Raw genomic sequence first — 23,694 nt, 5'->3', positions numbered from 1 at the left:
CAAGAACAGACACAATCCTCTATGAGAAGCAAGAAATAAACACAAAAGTCATGGGCTGAAGACCACACCAGGGGCTGAGCTTAGGCTGGCCTAGTGTTGGAGCAGGCCCCAAATGGCCATAATTAGGCTCCCTCACCTAGGCTTCTGGCAAGCTATGTCGTGCTTTTAGTGTGTGACCAAAACCATGAATCATCTATGCTCTGGTCAGTGTAACCAAAGTCAGAAACACTCTGATTCAACATATATACTCAAAGCCATAAACATTCTGCTTGTGAGCACACACCCACTTATGTGACTTGTTGGCAGTGTGCCTTTTTTGTTGGCCTGCATATAAAAAGAGCCAAAGGAAAAGACTTGGGGGCTAAATGGAACTAACCAGGGCTAAACTGACGGGGGTAAAATGGAACTGGCTGGGGGCTAAAGCTGAAGCTGGAGGCTGTTGTCACCTCTGAATAAAGCATGTCTACTATCCTAACTGCTTCTTGCATCTTCTTCCACCTGTTGGGATACTGAATCTGTTTCCTGAGTCTGAGCCCCTACCCAACAACCTGGCCACAGAAAGCCCTTGCTACCCATGGTCCTGGCAATTCCTGTATACCTATGATCACAGATTGTAGAAGTTTTACCAGAGGGGCAAAGAGAAAGGAGCAGGGACGATGACCAAAGTCCAGCATGGACTGAGCACTGACTGGACACAGTCCCAATCACTCTCTGCTCCTCACAGTCTTCTGTCCCCACCTGCAACAGACTCAGCACAGCAAAAACAGACTGTGGATGGTTCTCAGTGCTCCAATTTATTTCCTTCCTCAAATTTCAGTCATCTTTTTCTTTCATTAAGCAATCAACCCCTCATTTCAAATAACCCCAACTGTTTAAAAATCAATTTTATATTTAGATTCTTATTTTCTGTACAGAAATAAAAACTTGAAGATCAGTGTACTTGAGTCAGCGATGGAGTCCTCTAAGTCATACCTTTGTTGGAACAGGAAAGTTGACTGTGGAAAAGAACATAGGTCAGTATTGGGATGGGGTCCTGGTGGGTAGAGGTGCTCTGGTCTCCCCACCTTCTCACATTATGCCAACAAGGACACAGACACATTTAGACACTTTGCAGGAAGAGAATCCAGGAGTTCTTAGAGTCACAAAGAGGAGGCTTGAACAAATCTTCTTTCAGTCCCAAACAAAGCAGCTGACCCAGACTACAGAACAAAATTATCAAGAACAAATTCAGGTCAAGCACTATTAGTGGCAACCTGCTGAACAAAGCTTCACTCACTCAAAAGGGTCAAATTCAGAAAGTCCTGGAACCCAGTTTGGTCTTCTCTGTCCCATCCCCTCTCCTACATCAGGCCCTGGAAACTGTCCCTCCCTGGAACAGAAAAACAACTAGATATATTCAGAGGGCAAAAGAGAACTGGCTGAAGGAAGAATTATGGGATGGGTGATATTCCCCATGGACTTCTGCCTATGCAATCCTAAGGATCATCCCTTTCGCCATACTTACTTGGAGCCTGAGTGTAGCTCCTCCCTTCTTTTCTACCTGTGAGAGGTCAGCAAGGAGGAGGGCCATAAAGGCCTTTTAAGAAGTCCCTAGTACTAACACTCAAAGGATGTTGGCAGAACATGATTTCAGACCCAGGAAATGACTAGGAGCATGGGGAAAGGAGATTACAGGCACTGAACCAACTGCTCTCCCAGAGGTTTGCCCTCAGCAGAGACCTTCCCTTCTGACCTCTGACTGCTGGGAATCAGGTCCCCATCATAAAGATCATCAGGGTGCAAAATCTGTCTTTTATTTTTCATATGTTTTATGATAGGATGTCAGCAAACAGCCTCAGGCTGTGTAAACATGTATGTGTGGGTGGTGCTTCCTATTAATGAGGCAGGACACACTTCTACCTGGGGCCTGAAATAAGAAAATTCAGACTCAGCTCCTCCCCTACCTGCTTCTTCCTCCACTTCATCACAACAACCATCACAACCAGAACCAGGCCAACAATGATTCCCTTAATGGAGACAGAGGGCTGAGAAGGTGGCTCTGTGAAGCCAACAGAGGGGAAGGTGAGGAGCTCTGACCCCCAGCTTTCAGCCCTGATCCACAAAGAGCCTCCAGAATGGCTCCTGCTTTTCATGAAAATAAGCTCTGTGCCCTCATCCCCTCCTGACCCCATCTCAGGGGAGGGGTTTGGGCAACCCCTCATGCTGCACAAGATATGTGAATTTCTGCTCCACTCCTGAAGGCACCACCACAGCTGCCCACTTCTGGAAGCTTCCATCTCCTGCAGGCCTGGTCTCTACAGGCTCCATGTCCTGGGTCTGATCCTCCCCATCCCGCTGCCAGATCAGAGTGACATCCTTAGGGTAGAAACCCAGGGCCCAGCACTTCAAGGTGACATCTCCTTCAGGGTTAGGGTGTGAGTCACATGTGTCTTTGGGGGCCTGGGAAAAAGAGTGACAAATTTTAGGTATTCTGAATTCTCTGTGGGTCACTCCAGCATCACTCAAGTGTCCAATCTGAGAATGAATAGGACAACTGGTATAGGGGAATGCCAAACCCCAACACTAAACAATACCTGCTCTGCTAAATCTGTATTTCCTGATCACCACTTGAAGCTACATGTAGCCACATGACTGTTATCACCAACTGAACACAAACAGAAGTGAAGTATCAACTTAACATTTCACAACTTATGAGGATAAACTACTTGTAAGTGCTACTACTTCCCATGCTGCTGTGCTTGAGTTTCAACTTGACCATGCAGATGAAGATAAAGAACCACAAAATGGAAGAAGCTACATCCTTAAATAACTGTGTGGAGTTGAACTGGCTTCCCATGTGAGACTTAAATAAGCCACAGTCTAAACCACAATATTTTGGGACCCCACGTTATAATTGCTTTGCCTGTGTGTAACTGCAACAATAGACTTCTGAAGAAGCCGTTGAAAATTGGAGTATTACTAATTGATTTGATAAAACAGTTCTTATACCAACTCTTTGCTGGAATTTACTGTGTTTTGAATAGTAAAAGATATATTTATAAGCCAAATACAAACAAACCACAACAACAAACCCCCACATGCTAGCCTACACACAGGCAAAAGGAATAATTTATTTCTTAGAAAGCTGTAGAATCAGGGCAGGAAGCTCCGGGTATTTGAGGGGTTGTAAAAGGTCCTGACTGGGTGGAGGAGGCTGAAAGACTCAGAAACACTGCAGTCAGATCTCCAAAGCCATTGGGTGTAGCACAGAGAACAAGGCTTGAGAGAGGTCATGATTCACAATCTGTTCCCAGAATCAAAGGGAACCGCTGATAGGTTATTTCAGAGATCTACTCTCTTTTTCAGTCACAGATTCCCAATTGTCCTGAGAGAAGAAAAAGTGGGCCCTGAGGTGAGTCATTCTCTGCTACTGGATCTGAAAACCTAGGAGCACTCTACCTCCCCCCTGTTAGATAAAGACAGTATTCTAGTTAGGATCCCATTTTCCTCCCCTCCTGAGGAGATGTCCCACCCCACAGATGGGGAAATTGCCTTGAGGCAGCTTGTACTTTTGCTTTGCAGTGTCTCCTGCCCATTCTCCAAGCGTCTCTGGAGTGACTCCATGCACCTGCCCTCCAGGTAGGCTTTCCATAGCTCTGCTGCAGCCGCTGCCTCAAACTTGCCCCGGGTGATCTGAGCCCCAGGGTCCGCTGTGGTCCAGGAACACAGATCTTCGTCCAGGGAAAGGTAATCTTCACTTTCATAGGCATACTGCTTATACCCGCGGAGGAGGAGGCCATCGGAATCCTTGTGGCAGTCTTAACTTGGACTGGATGGTGTGAGAGCCTGGCCCAGTGCCCTCCATCAGCCCCTTCCCCTTCAGCCCAACCCGAGGAAATTCTAACCCAAACTCAAAATGAAACCAGGTAACAGTTCCCTTGAGCACTTCCCAGATCGAGGGTCTCCGCGGGCCCCGCAGACTAGGGATGATCCTCCAACCTGGGGACTCACAGCAATTTTAACCGGTCCGTGGGGAACGTGGAAGAGTCGTGACCTCTGCCCTGTGCCCGGCGTCACTCGCCGTTCTCACTCTGGTTGTAGTAGCCCAGCAGGTTATTGAGGTTCACTTGGTAAGTCTGGGTGTTGACCTTAGCTTTCCTCATCTGCTCATCCCAACAGTCAGGTCCCACCTGCTCCACCCAAGGCGCTCGCGGGTGGGTTCTTGGATTCGCCGCCTAGTTGTCCAAGCGCGCAAACCGTGTGTCCTCCAGGTAACCACAGCCAACTTCCAAGTACCTGGCCTCTCCGCGGTCAGGCACCGACATCGTGATGTAGAAACACTTCATGGAGTGGGAGCCTGGGGGCAGGGAGCGACTGAGACCTGCTCCACCCTTCTCAGAGCTCCAGGCCTCTGAAGATCCAAGGGGCACGAGGGCTCTTGAAATGGAAAAGGTACGGGAAGAGCGAGATATAGATGGGAGACAAGAGGGTGGAAGTTGAGAAAGGGATGGAGACAGAAAGTGACCAAGGTAGGGAGGGGTACCAGCTAGGGGCTACCTGGAAGCCTCTTCTGGTCCAGCGACCCCACCCCTTTATCCTCCCGCGCATGCCCATTCACTACCAATTGACCACCCACCCTCACTCACCTGCCTAGGTCTTGGTCAGAGCCAGGGCCCCCAAGAACAGCACCATGACCCCCATTCTCAGGATCTGGAGAGAATCCCGGTCCCTATGGGTCCACAGAGCCTTATAACCAGGAACCGCAGCAATGCTGATTAGCCAAAGAACCCGACACACAAGGGGAGTGAGATCTGGGTCAGCCTCAGGAGTGTCCAAGATGAAGCACCTGACAAGGTCTGAGAAAAGGAAACATCAGGGATATGAAGACACCCCAAGGCTCAGCTTCCCTGCTCCACACTCCTCCCTGGAACCTGAGACCTGGAGAGCCATGCACTAGAACCTAGGACTTTGCTTTAATCCCTCTCCTAATGAACAGAGTGTTCTTTGTCACCTCCTCTCCTCAGAGTCCTGGCTCAGAGGCTGTCTGAGGAGACCACAGGAAACCTCCAGCTGGGCTCAGCCCCTCTTCCTCCTATTCTATTACTGAATTCCTTCTCCCTGAGTTATATTTCTACTCCCTGACTGTCCACCTGAACTCTTAGAAGAAAATCACTCCATGTGAGTGCCTGGTCTAGAAGTGGGGTGGAGAGGCAGATTTTCTCTTTAAATCTAGAGAAGACCAGGTTCCTTATTGTGCATCCTCTGAAGATCTGACTGGTGCTAGGAGTTTCCAGGGAATATGGTTCCTTCATATAGTTGTTGAAAGTGGCCTCAGGTTCTTGCAGGTTGGTCCCAGGAGGCCTCTGTTTCTAGGTCCATGGACCTTTCCACAGGCTGCTCACAACACAGAAGCTGGCCTCCCCAGAGCCAGGGATCCAAGGGAAAGAGAAACAAGATGGAAGCTGCAACATGCTCAATGTCCTACACTCAGAGCCACAGCTCATTACATTAGCCTCATTCCTTCAGGTAGACGTTGAGTTAGCAGGTCCAGACCACCCTCCAAAAGGGAAGAAGCTGCCTCTCTGCAAAGGAGGAGCATGAAAGAATTGGCACATCTGTTAAAACCAAAACTAAAGCAAACATTGTTTCAAAATTCCATAAGCCGAATGCTGTTATATCCAATTATTTTTCTTAAATGCATTAGATTTCTATTTTGGAAAATTCATGATCAAAAGTTTGAGACAGCTGGGTGTGGTGGCACACACTTGCAATCCCAGTGGCTCAAGAGGCTAAGATAGGAGGACTGCAGTTTCAAAGCCAGCCTTAGCAACTTAGCAAGACCTTATCTCAAAATAAAAAATTAAAAGAGAGCTGAGGATGTGGCTTAATAATTAAGAACCCCTGGGTTCAATCCATGGTACAAAAAAAAAGTTTTGAGAGAGAGATACACATTATTGTCTCTGAGTTTTTCCTACAAAAGCTTTTTTTTTTTAATTTGGTACCAGGGGTTGAACCCAGAGATGCTCAACCACTGAGCCACATGTCCAGCCTTTTCGTTTTTCATTTTGAGAGAGGGTCTTGCGTTAGGACTTCACTAATTTGCTGAGGCTGGCTTTGAACTTGTAATCCTCCTGCCTCAGCCTCCTGAGCTGCTGAAATTACAAGGTTGAGTCACTGTGCTCAGCTTGCAAATGCCTTTTTAAAAATTTCCTTTTCAGAAAAACTGAACTATCAAAGGTCTCATTGTGAAGAACTTTGAAGTTGACTGGGATATTAATGTAGATTATCTGATTGCATGTCTACACTCAATCTCAAGGTAGAATGGTTCCAAAGACTTCCACTACAGCATTTATCACTTACAATAGAATTGCCCCTTACCTTAATTCTCCTCTAAACGTTAATCTCTGGGAGAAAGATTGTATTATTCACCATTAAAGTGAATTCTCAATTTAAAAAAAACACTTCCTTTTCAAAAAGTTTCAACATCATTGAGAGTGGTGTATGGTAGACGATGACATAGACCCAAGACTTCAGTGCAATCACAATAGGTCCTTTAAATGATAACTATCTTTGTTTTTCCTAGGAAGTTTCAAATTTACTTTGTTAAGCATGCCAATTTTTATACTCAAATGTCATCTTCAAAAATACACACAGATTGCTTTTCAGTTGGAAAACTGTGAATTGTCCCACTGTTGTCATGTATTTAAAAAAATAGTAAAATCAATTAAAAAAAGAAAACTGTGAATTGTCTAAAATCTATACTTCTGTCTATCATTATGACAATTTTGGTAGTCAGAAATTGTTAGCTTGTATCCAGAAACTAAAGTTTTTTTAAAAACTAGCTATTTGGTTGGCTTCCTATAATGAATTAAATGTGCTTCATTATGTTTTTGAATGAAATGTGGTAGAGGCTATTTGGACACCAGTATAATTCTAAAACAAAAAAAAAAAACATTAGGATGGGCTTCTAATGTTTTATAAAGCAATTCTATACAGTGGTGGCTTTATTCCAACGTGAATAATTCTTGTTAACAATTCTTGCAATAAACTTTGTTGCTTTGTTATCTTTCATGGAAAAAATTAATCAGGAATTGTTCACAAATTGTAGTTTGAAAATGCCAGTTTAAGGAGCTGAGATCAAGTAAATACCTGGGTGCTAACCACAGGCACAAGAAACAGAAACTATGAAGTCTCCTGAGCTGCTTGTCTCATCCCCCAAATAGAAACTCCATCCTGAGTCTTGCGTTAACTGTTCCCTTCCATTTCTTTAAAGAATTTTACAATAATTGTTTCATCCCCAATCAAATGTTAGTTCATTCTGCCTGTTTATAATCTTCCTGTGCAGTGACCTCCTGCTGCATGTGTGTTTCTGTGATGCTCATAACATGTAGAAGCCTTATTCCTCCTGTGCAAGGCTGTCCTTCATTCACTTTAATGCAGAAGTTTTACTTTTGATGATTATACCACCATGTGGTACTTTCCTGTGGATGTAAAAATGGTTGATTCCACTCTGCCATAAACATTAGTGCACATGTCTCCTGTACACACAGGCAAGAAAGATCTCAAGCATAAAATCAGGAATAGGGGGCTGGGGTGTGGCTCAGTGGTAGAGCATTCAACTAGCACATGTGAGGCACTGAGTACAATCCTCAGCACCACATAAAAATAAATAAATAAAATAAAGTTATTTTTTCCATCTACAATTAAAGAAATATATTTTTAAAAAAGATAAAGAATAGGATTGTACCATTCAAAAGCACATTTTATTCAACCTAACTGAATAATGCTAATTTCCAAGGTGCTTGCACTCATTGAAACTTTTACCAGGAAATTATGAACATTCCTGAAGCTGCAGTTCTGTGGCCTCTGGCCTCCCCTGCCCTGCCAAGTACTGTAAAGAAAACACAGAACTGACACGGAGCAGGGAAGAGTGGAGAGCCACTGCCTTGTAAAAACCACACAGGCCTCTCATTTCCACACTTGATCAGTAACCTCCTTTCTTTGCTGACACATGACATCACACTGTCAGCACCTAGGTCCTGATCCTGCTTCCTTTTAAATAAGTGCATGGAGTACATTCATGTGTTTGGAATCCTCCAAAATAAAAAACAACAAATAAGAAAGGAAGAAAGGGTGGGAGGGAAAAAGGAAAGGAAGAAAAGACAAAATTAAATAGAGAACAAGAGTAAAACTGGAAGCAGTGAATATAACATTATCAAAATACAAGAAAATTAATCCATTGAATAATAGAAATGTTAAGAAGCTTGATGAATTATCTGTTATTGCACATCAAACTAAATGACTACTCCAAAACAAGAAGTATCTACTAACTCCAGAGCTAATGCAAAGAGCAGCAAAATGGAACCAAAGCAGTGGGAGAAATTGGATAAAGAATTTCACAAGCTAGAATAAGTAATAGGTCACAGGCACACAGATAGAACCAATTTGTTAGTCCAAGCCCTCAAAGATACAGCTGCCAAAGGAATTGAACTTACCAGCACGTTACTAAGGGAAACACCTGTTGGAAAACATGGGGTGGGAGCTAGAAATCACTTGGAGAGGCTGCAGGCTGAGGTACAATGAGACCTGGGTGGTGAATAGAAGGAAAGAAGTGTGCAGGTTCACCAAACCACAGAAAACCTAAGGAGAGTAGAGCCAGACCACAGAGGAATCCTCTTCACAACTGGCCATCAGAGGCCTCCCATGCCTCTGAGGAACTGGCCTGCCTCAATGACCCTGCTGTGACCAGTCATCGGCTGGGAATAGCCAATGGGAAGAAGAGCCTCTGCACCAATATTGCCCTGGGTTTCAGACAACAGTGGAGCTCTTGAAGTGAAGCTTGGACAGGAATGGACTCTACAGCAAGTCCAGCTGTGGTGGAATTAGCCACCATCCCTCATGGTACTGGGGTGTAAGTGGAGGAAAAATACAGAATGGAACTGAACCTAGCACCAGTGGGAGAATCGGAATGGAGGATCCTGGGGTCCAAAGGGAGGTTATAACATCTATGTACAGAAATAACCTTTCAGAAACAAGTTACTGGGCCCTGGTGAGACAGAATTCTTGACCATGGGACAACAAACAACTATAGGATGGCAAGTGCCCAAATGAATGGGTTTCTGTTTAACTCAAAAGGTCCTAAATTGGACAGGTCATATACCTAGACAAATTGGGACTCACAATGGGACTCTGGTCCCACAACCCAATCCTGCATAATTGGCACTGATACCCTGGCAGATGGAGGAACTCCACAGTGGGCTCCAGGTCTCTGGAGAAAGGGCTATCACAGTGCTGAAGACCAAAGGGAAAGCTCTGACACTGTCTCCATCCCAGCCATGCAGAGGTGTTGGGGGGAAGGTCTTGCAGAAATTGTATCCACTGTTAAAGAGATGAATGGGGGCTGGTGATATAGCTCAGTTGATAGAGAGGAAAGGTTCAGGAGTGGTGGCACCTGTTACACTTTTAAACCTAGGGACACCACCCTTCACCAACCCTCTCAGTGCTCCAGCAGTTCAAGCACCTGGCTTCTGCTCTGAGATGCTGTGGTGGGCATGCCCTCTGTTTTGTCCTGGTTAACTGTCACCACTTGTTCCCTAGCTCTTCAGGGCCAGACCCTCCCGGTGGCTGTTAATGAGCACAACTCTGGAATCACCTTTCCTACCCTCAACCTCTGGCCTGCAGAAAACAGCACCCTAAACTTTTTAGTGATGTAGGTTCCTCTCATCAGCTTCTTCCTTCAGGCTGTGATGAAAGGGGACTCCATGGGCCTTAGAGGGAAGTGCCCCTCTGGTGGGTCTCATGGCCTCACAGAATCTTTCCATTCCACACACCTTCTTCCTTCAGCCTCTGTATTCCATTCTCCACCATCTTCTTGGGCATCCTAGTCATGTCCACCTGCAGAGAGTTGGACATCAGTTTTCTACTTAGCACAAAGTTCATAGAGCAAAAATTCTAGTAATACAGCTCAATACATACATAAAGCAAATGTGACCAAATATTAAAATGAGTAGGTCTAGAGTGACCATTGTACTATTCTTGCAAACTTAGTATTCTTTGACATTTACCCCAATAATCTGGAGGAAAATTAATCTAGTAATTCATAATGATGTGGCAAATGTTCACAACATAATGTTGAATGCAAATTAAGTTTCAAGAGCAAATATGTAACAATGTGTTAGGGTGTATGGATGTGTATTAGTTTCACATCACTACATGAAAACACCTAAAAAAACTAACAGAAAAAGAGAAGGAACAGTTAGTTCACAGTTTGAGAAGTTCAAAAGCCTGGTGCCTTCACTGGCTCAGTTCTGGTTGGTGGTGGCACATCATGGTGAGAATTTATGGGATAATAAACTGCTTACATTATGAGACAGGAAGCAGAGAAGGACTGAGAAACCAGGTCCCACAATCCCCTTCAAAACAATGTCTCCAATGACCTAAAGACTACCCACTAAGCTCCAGGTCTTCACAGTACCTGCCAATACCACCACCCCAGGTACCAGGCTTATATGTGGATCTTTGGGAGACACACAAACCACAGTAGAGTGTGTGTGTGGTGTGGTTTGTGTGAGTCTTTGTGTAAATTTATTCATTCTACAATTTTCTTTTTTTTTTTAAGAGATTGGGTCTCACTCTGTTACCTAGGTTGGTCTCAAACTCTTGGGCTCAAATGATCCTCCCACCTCAGCCTCCCTAGAAGCTGGGACTACAAGTATGAGCCACTGCCATTGCACCCAGCTTGCAAAGATTTTTTTTAAGGCATTGAAATTTTATTAGGAAGCAAACACACAAAAAAATAAGCAATTTTTTGAAATGACCTAAAAAATATATATATTTAGTATATTCCATGGTTAGAACAATTCTTCAGATTGGAATAAATGACTCTGCTAACATATAAGCAATTTAATACTGGTTTAAAAAATAACAAGAGGGGGGTTGGCAGTACCCTGACCCCAAGATGGCGGCGCCCTACGAAATGGCCGCGGCAACCTCCGGCCAAAGTGATGGCGGGGGTGGGGGTTTTGGATCCTGGCTGGACAGACGGTTGGAGGCGCTGGGAGTGGACCAAGCCGGTTATGGTTCCTACATCCTTGGTGTCCTGCAGGAGGAGGAGGAAGAAGAGAAGTTGGACGCTCTGCAGGGTATCCTGTCTGCTTTTCTGGAAGAAGTTTCGCTCCTTAATATCTGCAAGGAGATTGTGGAACGATGGTCTGAAACTCAGAAGGTTGTCACCAAATTGAAAAAAGAAGATGAGGTCCAGGCCATTGCCACCCTCATTGAGAAGCAGGCACAGATTGTGGTGAAGCCCAGGATGGTGTTGGAAGAGGAAACACAGAGAAAAGCTGCCCTGCTGGCCCAGCATGCCGTTGTAACAGATGAAGAGGATGAAGCAGATGAGAAGGATGATTCAGGTGCCACCACGATGAACATTGGTTCAGATAAATCTCTGTTTCGAAACACCAATGTAGAAGATGTCCTCAATGCTCGGAAATTGGAGAGAGACTCACTTCGGGATGAGTCCCAAAGAAAGAAGGAACAGGACAAGCTGCAGAGGGAGAGAGACAAACTAGCCAAGCAGGAGCACAAGGAAAAGGAAAAGAAAAGGACACAGAGAGGGGAGCGAAAGCGATAACCCTGGCCTGTTCAATTCTTCCCCTGCTTCAAGAACTTGATGAAAAGGAAAACTGGCTTTGCAAATGTGTATTTAAGAGAAATGAGAAAACATTGCATAGTTCTTTCCCAAGGCATTTCCCTTTTGTTTACATGGTCAAAAGGAAAATCACAATCACTTTTAATTACAAAAATGTGCCATGTTTTGCTGATGTGGATGATCAGATAATTAATGTCTGTACCAAAGAGCTGCAATTGGGGCAATCTTTATATTTTAATACTGAAGTTCTGTGCTCCTTTTGACTCCTTTTTTATAAAATGTCTTCCCTCACCTAATTTTCCTTGAATAAATAGGATTCAGAAAGCTAACAGGGTTTTCTTCTGGGAGAAGAAACATGACCGTTCCTCTGAGATGAAAAGTGCAAGTATAAATTACTTCAGAGGTAATATTTACTCCTAAGTGTAGTATAGTTTTATGGCTGATATATAAAGCTAATCAGGAAGCTTGGTGGTGTGGTACACACCTGTAATTCCAGCTCCTGGGGAGGCTGAGGCAGGAGGATTACAAGTTTGAGGCCAGTTTGGGCAAATTAGTGAGACCAGTCTCAAAAAAAAAAAAGGCCTAGAGACTCACTGCTGGCTTCAATCCCCAGTGCTGCCAAAAAGAAAAACTAATAAAAAACCCTACTTGGATTGGATTTTATGTTACATGAGAGAAAACTAAGAAAGTGGGAAGAAATTATTTGGAGTGTGTTTAAGATCTGAGATCTTTTTTAAAGAAAATTTCAACTGATGGGATAAAAAAGTATCTTTAAGATAGTTAAATATTTTTCTTCATATAGGCTGTGACATTAAGAAGGATGTGTCAATATTGAGTGGAACATTATCATTGTTAAGCTAGATTCATTTTTTTTATAATCATGAATTCTCTTGAATGCCAGTAGAAATTTTAACCCCAATTTTCCCTAAAACATGATTATTAAGACCTGGTAACTCCTGATTAGAGAAACTGGAGGAAATGCCCTTTTAAAGAAACACTGGAAATCTTGCTAATATAAAAAATACTTAAAGAGTGTACATAGTAGGTGCTTAACAAATTTATTGAATGAATGAATGGGAAAATTGCCTGGGAGAGTCAAAAGTGAGCAAGAACTCTCCATTTCTACCTTTTTCACAAGCCACATTCAATTATAAATAAGGCTCTTCTCTACTTGACTTCAGGCAGTAGTAGACCGTCCAGAAGCCTAAAGAGCATTTTTCTCTCATAAGACAAAGTAGATATTTTATACCACGAATCAGCAAACTACCAAGTACAGGGCAAATTTGGCCATCTTTTTTTGTATGGTACAAACTAAAAATGGTTTTTACATTTTTCAAGAGGCTATAAGATAAAGAACACATGATAAAACCTGAATTATTTACTGTCTAGCCCTTTCAAGAAAGTTTGCTGACCTTTGTTTTATATCATTAACTATGAGATTAACAAAAACTTTTATCTTTGTGCAGAAGGTTGAAAATAAAAAGCATGGTTAAGGAAAAGGAAATTATGTTACCTCTTCATAAAGTCCTCTAACCATGGCATTGCAAAAATAATGACATTTTTTAAAAAATAAACTTTATTTAAGTCACCAAAAAAAAAAATAACAAGAAGCAGAAATATCTGGTACCTGTATTTCCCCTAGTATCCATCAATCTACCACTGGTCTATTCATTATACATCATCTATCTACCAATGTCTATCTACTTATCACTTCATCAAAGGCACAATTGCACTTGGACAAATTTACTGGAAGCCATATGGGACGAATAAATATAAACATTGACTGATACAATAAACATAAAAGCAGTAAAACTTTTAAAATTTTGATGAAAATAGGAGCACTATTTCAATAATGAAATATTGTAGTTGAACCCTAATTAATAGAACAGACGGAATCACTGAGGTTTGGGGTAGATAGAAAAAGATGAAAACTATGTTAAACAAATATTAAGGCATCAATATCCTAAGAATGGTCAAAAAGAGAAGAACCATCAAATCATTTCAGGAATATTGAAGAGCCACACACTGCAAGGATCTCTGACTATGATGGCTATGCAGGCACCCAGCACATCAGCTTCATCCATGACGTGGGTAGTCAGTGGGATGGTGTGACCCTGTTTACAGTTCCAGAGGAGATCCCTGGTGGCCCTCCTTGAGGTGGGGTCCCTGCCAGATGTTGCCTCAACAACATCATCTTCAGAGACTTTATGCATCTTCAAGGTCTGTGCTTCATTCACCACTCAGTGGCCTTGAAGATGCATCACACTTGTCTAGCAGGTTAAAAGCCAATTGTAAATTTCATGAAGACACATATTTTGAAGTATTCCTATCATCACACAATAGAAATGTCATATCCATGAATATAGGTCTTTCCACTGCTTGAAGGTCAGAGATCTTGCACAAATGTTTGATCTGAATACCTGCTACCGAATCAGTAGATTCAGCTTAAAAATACTTTGCTCTCTTCCTGGGCATAGTGGCACACACATGTAATCCCAGTGACTCAGGAGGCTGAGGTAGGAGGATCATAAGTTTGAGGTCAGCCTCAGCAGTTTAGTGAGGCCCTAAGCACTTACAAAAACCTTTTTCAAAGTAAAAAAATCTGTCGATGTAGTTCAATGGTAAAGTGGCCCTAGGTTCAATCCCCAGTACCAAAAAAAAATTAAAAATAACACTAACTCTCAACTGTTTCCTAAGGTTAGATGGTTTCAGGTTTGTTTTCAGACCAGGGTGGGTATATCAAGAAAATGTTCCTTCTAATGTAACAAAATCATGCAGGAAACACAGCATGATTTCAATTTTTTTTAATTTCTCAAAATTTATTTTATGACAGAATATAGTCTATCCCTGTTAATTTTCTACTTGTCATTTTTTCTGTGTTTGGTTCTCTATATATAACAAATAGGTCAAGGAGGCTGATAATGTTGTTAAGCCTTCTATATTATAATTCCTTTCTTTTTTTTTTAAAGAGAGAGTGACAGAGGAGAGAGAGAGAGAGAGAGAGAGAGAGAGAGAGAGAGAGAGAGAGAGAGGGAATTTTTTTTAATATTTATTTTTTAGTTCTCGGCGGACACAACATCTTTGTTGGTATGTGGTGCTGAGGATCGAACCCGGGCCGCACGCATGCCAGGTGAGCGCACTACCGCTTGAGCCACATCCCCAGCCCAATTCCTTTCAATTATAATATAGAGGGGCTTAAAATCTCCAAATATGATTGTGGATTTGTTTTTATAGTTTTATTAATTTCTACTTCATGTATTTTGGAATTTTGTTATTAGGTACATACATGTTTAGGATTCTTATACTTTCTTGAAGAAGTCACTTTATTATGGTTATGAAATGTTCCCCTTTATCTCTGAAAATACTTTTTCTTGACATTTATTTTATATTAATAGCTCTACCTCATATTTCTTGTGCTTATTTTTCGCTTCTTTTGCTTTTAACCTATTGGTGTATTAATATTTAAAGGATGACATATGTATAGAGCATATAGTTATTGTTTCCTTTTACACAGGTTGAACAATTATTACTTTTAATTACAACATCTGTATCATTTATATTTAAATTAATTATTGATATTGTTGGGGGAAAAAAAGAACCCCTGGCATGAAGATTAGTGAAAAATTGGGTAAATCTAGTTTTGATGTAATATTGCGGAAAATGGATTGAATAGTCCTGCAATAGAGAGAAGATTGTTGGAAGGTTTTGTTTCAACTCTCATCTATCATATGGTACACAAAAATAACATAATCTATCATATGGTACACTGCAACGGATTTATTTTAATGTTTGTTAAAGTTTTTATTTTGCCAGTAAAAAATAATATATACACATATACATAAAGCCATTGGAGATATTTTATAAACAAGTACGTATATTGCAAATGTTAAAATAATAATAATAAAGAAAACAATAAAATATTCCAAGCCTTGGGCACATCATCCTTTCCTGGAAAGACGGCTTATTTGTATCAGGCCACAAGGCCATACAAGACAGTACTAAATAAGCCTGGGATTGGGGCTCAGAGGAAAATCGTTCACCTAGCATGAGTGAGGCTCTGAGTTTGATCCTCAGCACCACATAAAAATTAAATAAGGGTATTGTGTCCACCTACAACTAAAGAATAAATGTTTTTTAAAAAAGAAAGAACTAATAAAATCATTCCCAGTACATAGGCAAATAAAATTTCTTCAGATTGCTTGCTGAGAAGATATTGCTACATTTAATTCCAGTTTTCCTGGTTTCTGGGTGGACTAGAAATCTATATCTCATTGAAACCACAACATTATTGCTCAGGCAAAAACAGATTCTGCTTGGATGTCATCTGTCCATAATTTACAAAGGGTCTAACAGCTGGAAGGTAGCTAACTTTTTTTCAATGAAATCTCCCAAAGCAACACCAAAACTGAAGTTTCAGTGGTTGAATGCATGGCTCCAGGGCAGAAACATCATGAGGAAGGACATGACAGAGGAAAACTTCTCCCCTTGTGGCAGCCAGAAAGCAGAGAGTGAGGAGCCAGGGCCAAAATGTAATCCCCAAGGGCACACCACCACTGGCCTACTTTCTCTAGTCAAGCACTACCCAGTGATTCATTTCAAATTATTAATTCACCCAATGGATTTATCCACTGTTGAGATTATGTAATAATTTAATAATTTAATCATCTCATAATTTAATCATTTCACCTCTGAACATTCCTATTTTGAATACCATGTTTCCAGTACATGAGTTTCTCAGGGGACATTTCAGATCCAAACCATAACTGTGAAATTGCCTTTACTTTTCTTTATCACTCATTTCTAGTAGTTAGAACATAGAAAACTGTGCTTGTAATAGTCAGGGTTCTACAGAGAATCACAACTAACAAGTTGTGTGTCTACATGTATTTCTGTCTATCTGTTGAAGAAGATCCTTTAAGAAATTGTCATATGCAATTTTGGAGGCAATGACTTGAAAATATTCAAGGTAGACTAGCAGGATGGAAGCTCAGGAAGAGCTGATGTTACACTTCAGTCCAAAAACAATGATGAGAAAATACTTCTTCTTTGGGGGAGGACAATCTTTTTCTTAAAGTCTTCTATTGATTAAGTGAAGCCCAACCACATTTTGAAGGGTGTCCTGCTTTGCTCAAAGACTACTGACTTAAATGTGGTTTTCGTCTCAAAAATGCCTTTACAACATCCAGACATGTCTGAAAAATAACTGAGTATCGTGGCCCTAACCAATTTGACAAATAAAATTAACTATCACCAGTTCCCCCTTCATCAATTTGGCACACAGAAGCATCTCCCTAAATCACAATGTACATCTAAATAAAGAGAATAACAAATTATACTTCCACCTAATATGATAAGACTCTCTGCTTACAACTGAACTACACCCATGATGTCCTCTCCTCCTCCCCTTGATAGACATCCCAAAATGCAAAACACTAAGACATACACTTAACAATGCTTAATACTATGATAAACAGTCAAAATTATTTGTTACATATAAAAGGGTGAGATTCAAGAAAATAAGTATATTTGATCAATAAATACATACCACAAACATATTCATAATAAAATAAAGAAGATATGCAAACGAAAATTACAGTCCTCTCCTCTGAAAATGGTCATGTGTTGCTGCTGGTACTCACAACTATCTTCTTCCACCTCCCATTCCATATTCCCTTCAATTCAGCAAGTAGTTCAGCTGCCTGTGGCATTTCTCCTGCTGTGGTGATGCCAACCTTCATTCCTGAAGGGTCCTGGCCACTCAGTTCTGCCTGGGTTGGGCTGATGTAGTTTCCCATGGACATTAAGCACAGGGGATGTAACACTAAGAGGCACCCTAAGGGACTCCTGTATTCCAGACATTCCCTGCCTTCCCTCCCTGGGGAGCAGCTGTCCCATGTCCCCCTGGCTGCCAGGATCCATCACCCAGGCCCACCAGCTAACCCACCCTTGGGTTCTTGACTCAAAGCAAGAAGAGCCCAACATGGCCAGTGACAGTTGTCCTTTCCAATTCTGTGAACTCATTGTTGTCTCTTGATGGAAGCATTTCTTCTGTGAAACTAAGATCTCCAGGCCAGCAGGGCATAAGGTCATGGGGACAGGAAGCACATACATTGCTAGTGGGTCACTGGGGGCCATAGTGAGAGTTGCCACTCCCATTCCCATTTCTTGATTCCTGGACCCATGAATCCTGGCTGTGGGGGAAACAGTGCCACATGTCAGACACTAGTTCAGAGCACGTGCAGCCTCCTGAGGAACCTTGACCCAGCTGCAAGGTGTCTCCATGTAGCTGCCACTGTCATGGAGTCTTCAAAAGGCTACGGCACCCCTCATCAAGCCAGCTACCTCAGGAGGAGGGAGAACAAGCATATACATAATCCTCCATAGAAACTAAGGGACAGGAAATACAAAGGATGAAGGGGACAGCCTGATCTGGCCACAGGAAGCCATTGAGGCCTAGGGTCTGGCTGACAGCAAAAGGCTCTGGTGATGTCTGTGTCCCAGTGATCACAAGTCCTGGTGGGCAAGGTTCTCCCCAGTGACAAGGACAAGGGAATACAGAAGATGACCAAGCTAAAGAGGGACCACATGAAAGCCAGCATGGCCTAAGCACTAACTGGACACAGCCCTGTCCACATTGGGCTCCTCACAGCCTTCTTCTGTCTTTAGCTGTCACTGACTCAGGACAATGAAAACACATTCTAGAAGGTTCTCAGTGTTTCCATTTATTTCCTCTCTCTAATTTGGAATTTTCTCTGTTTATTAACCAATCAATCTACTGGGTCAAGATTTTGAAAAATATTTATATTCTGATTCTTATATTCAGGATGGAAGTAAGAAGTTGTGACTCAGAGCACAGTGACGTTAAGAGAGGGATGGAGTCATCCCAGCGTCACCTCTGCTAGAACAGGAAAGGTGAGTGGGCAAGGGACAGTGCAGGACAGGGGTCCTGTGCACTGGTCTCACTTCTGCACATTATGCCAATAGGAATGTGGATGGCTTAAGAATCCATGACAGAAAGGGACTCCAGGGTTCTTCTAGTTACAAAGGCTTGAACAAATCTTGTGTTGCTCAGTCCCACACAAGGCAGCTGTCTCTGCTACAGAATAAAAGCATCATGAACAAAATCAGGGCAGTTGCTCAAAGGGACAACATTCTGAAGAACCCAGAACTCACCCAAAGATCCAAGAGAATTCCCACCACATTCTCCATTCCCCTCTATCACACCTTCTACCATTTTAAGCCCTCCAGAGTCTCACCTTTATGGGGCTAGAGAAGTATTGGAGGGCCGGGCACTGACGTTGCCTGGGTCAGAAAAACAACAAGACAGAGTCAAAATCCAAAAGATATGTGAAGAATGAATAAATTATAGGGCAGATGAGGGACCCTCCTTGTTTTCCCATCTACACTACTCCAAGGGTCTCAGGGACAACACTCTCTGAACAGTTATGGAATAGCTCTCTTCTTTTCTTCCTATGAGAAGAAAACAACCTGTGTGTGGCAGGGAGGAGGCAGAGTTATGAGGACGTGAGAAATCCCCTAGGCCTGGATCCCAGGGAAGGTTCCTGAACTGTAACTGGAAACCTTAGAAAGGATCAAGAGGCATGAGGATAGGAGATGCCCAGGCACTTAACTAACCACTCTCCTGGAGGTCTGTATCCAGCAGGGACCTACCCCTTTGCCCTCTGAATGCTGGAATCAGGTCCCCACCATGACAATCATAATGGTGATCATTTTGTCCTTTATTTTCCTTGTGCTTTACAATAGAGTGAGTGTCAGCAAGTGTGTATGGATGGTGCTTCCCATTAATGAGGCAGAGCGCTCTTCTTCCAGGGGCCTAGACCAGGTACACCCGGAACCCTTGACTTCCCTACCTGCATTCTGCCATGACTTCATAACAGCCACCGCAGCTCCAGTGACCACAACTACAAAGAGAACCAGGCCAGCAACAATTCCCATGACAGGGATGATGGACAGAGCAGGTGACTCTGGGAAGGGAAGGAAGGTAAGTGAGGGACCCTGACCCCTCACTCTCAGCCCTTATCCTACTGAGGGTTTTCAGAATGGCTCCTGCTTTTCCTGCCAACAGGCTCTGTGCCCTCAGCCCCTCCTTACCCCATCTCACAGTGCGGGGCTCAGGCAGCCCCTCATGATGCACATGACATGTGTATCTCTGCTCCTCCTCAGCAGGCACCACCACAGCTGCCCACTTCTGGAAGGTTCCATCCCCTGCAGGCCTGGTCTCCACAAGCTCCATGTTCTGAATCTGGTCCTCCCCATCTCTCTGCCAGGTCAGGGTGATCTCCTTAGGGTAGAAGCCCAAGGCCCAGCACCTCAGGGTGACATCTCCTTCAGGGCTTAAGTGACGGGTCACATGTGTCTTTGGAGACTCTGAAGGGAAGAATTAGAAAAATAAAACATTTTGGGAATGGGGCTGTAGCTCACTGGTAGAGTGCTTGCCTAACACATGGGATGCACTGGGTTCGATCCTCAGCACCACATAAAAATAAATAAATAAAATAAAGGTATTGTGTCCATCTACAACTAAAAATATTTTTTAATTGGACATTTTACATTACCTCCCATGGCCACTGAACCAGTGCTCATGTGACCATACTAAGTCAGACAGGACAATGGAAGTGAGGAAGGAAAGCAAAACCCAAGCACCAGCCTGGACTCAAGCTTCTGAGATAATCTCCGTTTCCTTGGAAAGTTGTAGAATCAGACTGACCAGGGAAAGATGCCCCAGGTCTCTAAGAGGGACTTCAGGTTCTGACCTGAATGGAGGCCCAGAGACTCACAAAACCTGGAGTCCAACCTCAAACAATTTGAATGTGGAGCTGAGAACAAGGCCTGAGAAAGTCACCTTGTGCTACCCAAGGCTGCTGTCAGGGTCCAAGCAATGTGCTCTTAAGTTTGTTCAGAGATCTTCTCCCCCATTCCAAGAAAGACTTGATGCCTTAATTGTCTTGAGAGGAGGGAAGGCCCTCTGGTATTCTGTTAGCAATTCCATTTTTGTCCAAACTATGTCGGGCTACCCTCATTCCCTGGTACCTGTGTGCAGCAACTTGTCCTTCCCTTTCTCCAGGAATCTGCGGAGCCACTCCAGGCACTCCTCCTGCAGGTAGGCCCTGTAGTGCTCTGCATCTCCTGAATCCTCCCATTTGCGCTGGGTGATCTGAGCAGCCTTGTCCCAGGCGGTCCAAGATCGCAGGTCCTCATTCAGGGAGATGTAATCCGCACCATCATAGGCAAACTCCTCATATCCACGAAGGAGGCTTCCATCTGGCCCAAGGTCACAGCCAGAAATCCACTGGAAGGTATGAGAGCCTGCCCCCCGCCCCCCCCCTCCGAAGTCAGACTGACTTTGCTCCAGCTTTTACATCTGGTGCTTAACTCTGCCAGCGCAACTGGGAGCCAGGGTGGGAGGAGGGGTGGGTCTACGGCCTTTTCCGCCTAAAAGGAAAATGAAACCCCAGAGAATACCCGCGGGGTCTGAGTTGAGAGGCCAAGTGGTGTGGGGGCCTGGAAACGAGATACAGTCTCTGAGACCGCGGTGGGGGCATTTGTCCCCTGCCACCCGGTCCCGGGTCACTCACCGTCCTCGCTCCTGTTGAGGTAGCGGAGGGTGGAGCGCAGGTTCCAGCGCAACTTCTGCTCGTGCGCCTCGGCGATCTTGGTTTGCGCTTCCCAAAACGCTGGCGTCTCATACTCCATCCACTGAGCGCGCGGCTCCACCCTCGGATTCAGGGCGTCGCTGTCGAAGCGCAGGAACAGCGTGTCGTCCACATAGCCCACCGAGGTGTAAAAAGCCTCTTCGTGGCCAGCTCGGAACACGGAGGTGTGGAAATAACGCAGGGAGTGGGACCCTGAGGACAGAGAGCAGCTAAGACCCAGTGCGACCTCCTCCGGACTGGGGTCCCCTGTTGATCCGGCCCGTGATGGGAAGAGGGGACGCGGGGACTCGTGAGACCAAAAGGGGGCAGCAGGACCGGTAATTTAGGTCAGGACAGGACGAGTCCGAGATGGAGGGAAAGTTCAGGCTTCACAAGGTAGAAATGCCGCTTCCCTGAATCTGCGACCCCGCCGGGCGGTCGGTCCCCTAGATCCTACCCACAGAGGCTGTTTCCCGTGGGACCTCGTACTCACTCGCCCAGGTTTGGGTCAGGGTTAGAGGCCCCAAAAGCAGCAAGAACAGGGTTCTGAACTCCATGACTCACACCCCATAGACGGGGAGAATCCGAGTTCCTGCGGGTGTATGCGGCTTTTGTTACCGAGAATCGTGGCGACGACTCTGATTGGCTTCTCTAGAAACTTTGGGCACGTCAGGAGTCACCAGGCAGAAGAACCTGACTCAGGTTGAGAGATGAGCAAGTGAAGTTCCCAGGACGTGGGGAATCCCCAGAATTTGGCTTCCTCCCCACACCCGCTCTAGCTAGGTATTTGTTAAACATCTATAAAACATACCGAAATCTAAGAATTCTACAACTTTAAAATTCTTTGCTCAGCTTCACATCCTCACCTCATGTTTCTACAGCCCTGCTTTCCAGACCCTCTCATTCCTCAGGCCCTGCGCCCTCACTCACCTCCCATGACTACTCTCCCACCTCTGTGAGCCATCCTGCAAATGTGAGTCAAGTTGTGCCATTTCTTCATTTAAAATGCTCCAGTGGCTCCATCTCACTCTGGACAAACCTCTAAAATGTAAGGCCCACACATAGGCTTAGGGCAGTTTTAATCATAGTTGTATTCCCAGGATATAGAGCCATGCCTGGTTCATAGGACACTAAGATAATAGGCGTTCAATGAAAGAATGACAAATCGGATTGTATTAAAGTTTAATAGCATCAATGAAATAATAAAATAAAAAATAGAAAACCAAACATTAGGAAAGATATCCTACCCACTGAAGCCTATCTTTTTTTTTTAGAGAGAGAGAGAGAGAAGAAAGAGAATTTTTTAATATTCATTTTTCAGTTTTCGATGGTCACAACATCTTTGTGGTGCTGAGGATCGAACCCAGCACCCTGCGCATGCCAGGCGAGCGTGTTACCGCTTGAGCCACATCCCCAACACAAGAAGCCTATCTTTGATAGATTAACTGCACACCAAAGTTAGCTAGGGATGCACAAAACTCCCTCATCAAACAATCCCTAGTCTCAAATTATGGGGGGGGGGGTGGAAATCACACCTGGAAGAGTAGTTGCCAGAAACACTGACCACAAAAAAATCAGATTCAAGTCATTTCAGCTAACGTTTATATCTTCCTTAGATCCACTGGACTGCAACTGTTAACAAAATAAAAGAGATTACATGTGAAAGAGATAAGATATATGGAGCCCACATTCCAGAAGAGGTTATTTTTCAAAACACTGAAAAATTGAAGCACCTGTCTGTCTGGGTCCTACATGTCTTCCCTTCAAAAATCATATAAAAGACTCTCTCTTAGGGAAAGTAGTAAGATGGTTATTGAAGGCAAAAGCCAACCATCTTCTAACAATGCCAGCTTGTTCCTAATAACGCTCTTTCTTTCTCTATCACTCTGCCTCTTGAATCATTGACTCCATGAGGTAGCAGCGAACCAATCCATCTTGTGTAGTTACAAGCAGAGGTTGTTATCACTAGGTTCAATCCCTGGTATCAAAAATAAATTAATTAAAAAATGAAAAACAAATGTATCTCAAATTCTCAGCAATAATCATCAAAAAGCTTCAGCATCAAGAACCAAAGAAATTAAAATATATATTATTTAAACATCATATTTCAATGAGCGTGTTCAAATTTTTCTTCAAAGTTCTAAGCATTGGGTGCATTCAAAGTGCCCTTTAACAGTGCTAACTAGTTACCTGTGAACATACATATTATACTAAGATGCATAATAGTATTTTCTTGAAACTGATTAACATAAATTTTAAAAGGCAATTAAGTTTTCAGCCTCAGGATACCAGATTCAAAGAATATCCTTCTTAGCAAAGATGTTATTTCATGCAAGCAGTGTACATGACAGTTCACAAGTTCATTTTAGTGTAGTGTTTTGTGCTTATTAATTGTACAGTGAAGCTTTGGTA

At 43.4% G+C, this 23,694-nt stretch overlaps 2 protein-coding genes across 13 annotated transcripts; one reads left to right on the top strand and one right to left on the bottom strand.

Annotated features, from left to right (window-relative positions):
- Nucleotides 1-775: 775 nt before the first annotated feature.
- LOC101954959 (saoe class I histocompatibility antigen, A alpha chain) lies at nucleotides 776-21,933 on the bottom strand. 12 transcript variants are annotated; one of them, XR_013425287.1, is made up of 9 exons: nucleotides 21,776-21,933; nucleotides 21,226-21,495; nucleotides 20,681-20,956; nucleotides 19,742-20,017; nucleotides 19,501-19,614; nucleotides 18,886-18,931; nucleotides 9,810-9,873; nucleotides 4,626-4,835; nucleotides 776-4,416 (listed from the first exon to the last, which is right to left on the bottom strand). XR_013425287.1 is itself a non-coding variant. In XM_078020304.1 (7 exons), exons 1-6 carry the CDS (start codon nucleotides 21,837-21,839, stop codon nucleotides 18,888-18,890), a joined length of 1,044 nt encoding a protein of 347 aa, XP_077876430.1. In that variant the 5' UTR covers nucleotides 21,840-21,933; the 3' UTR covers nucleotides 7,721-9,873; nucleotides 18,886-18,887. The 12 variants fall into 12 exon arrangements, 11 of the variants coding, with proteins under 11 accessions (XP_077876430.1, XP_077876433.1, XP_077876431.1 ...); XM_078020304.1 differs by lacking the exons at nucleotides 776-4,416; nucleotides 4,626-4,835 and having other exon boundaries at nucleotides 7,721-9,873; XM_078020305.1 differs by lacking the exons at nucleotides 776-4,416; nucleotides 4,626-4,835; nucleotides 9,810-9,873 and adding an exon at nucleotides 10,727-11,163.
- LOC101962182 (coiled-coil domain-containing protein 43) lies at nucleotides 10,920-11,874 on the top strand. Its single transcript, XM_040282338.2, has one exon. It carries the CDS (start codon nucleotides 10,937-10,939, stop codon nucleotides 11,609-11,611), a length of 675 nt encoding a protein of 224 aa, XP_040138272.2. The 5' UTR covers nucleotides 10,920-10,936; the 3' UTR covers nucleotides 11,612-11,874.
- Nucleotides 21,934-23,694: the final 1,761 nt, after the last annotated feature.

This window comes from Ictidomys tridecemlineatus, chromosome 8, assembly GCF_052094955.1.
Source record: "Ictidomys tridecemlineatus isolate mIctTri1 chromosome 8, mIctTri1.hap1, whole genome shotgun sequence".
Lineage (NCBI taxonomy): Eukaryota > Metazoa > Chordata > Mammalia > Rodentia > Sciuridae > Ictidomys > Ictidomys tridecemlineatus.
The sequence above is the reverse complement of the archived record's forward strand: the minus strand, read 5'-3'. Positions and strand labels throughout refer to the sequence as shown.

What these genes read in the sequence shown, in the direction of transcription:
- LOC101962182 (XM_040282338.2), top strand. Translation starts at nt 10,937, where the DNA reads ATGGCGGCGCCCTACGAAATGGCCGCGGCAACCTCCGGCCAAAGTGAT.
- LOC101954959 (XM_078020304.1), bottom strand. Translation starts at nt 21,839, where the DNA reads ATGGAGTTCAGAACCCTGTTCTTGCTGCTTTTGGGGCCTCTAACCCTG. An exon ending in CCTCAACAGGAGCGAGGACG is followed by an intron (nt 20,957 to 21,225) that starts GTGAGTGACCCG and finishes GGCGGGGGGCAG; the next exon opens with GCTCTCATACCTTCCAGTGG. An exon ending in GAAGTCATGGCAGAATGCAG is followed by an intron (nt 18,932 to 19,500) that starts GTAGGGAAGTCA and finishes TTTCTGACCCAG; the next exon opens with GCAACGTCAGTGCCCGGCCC.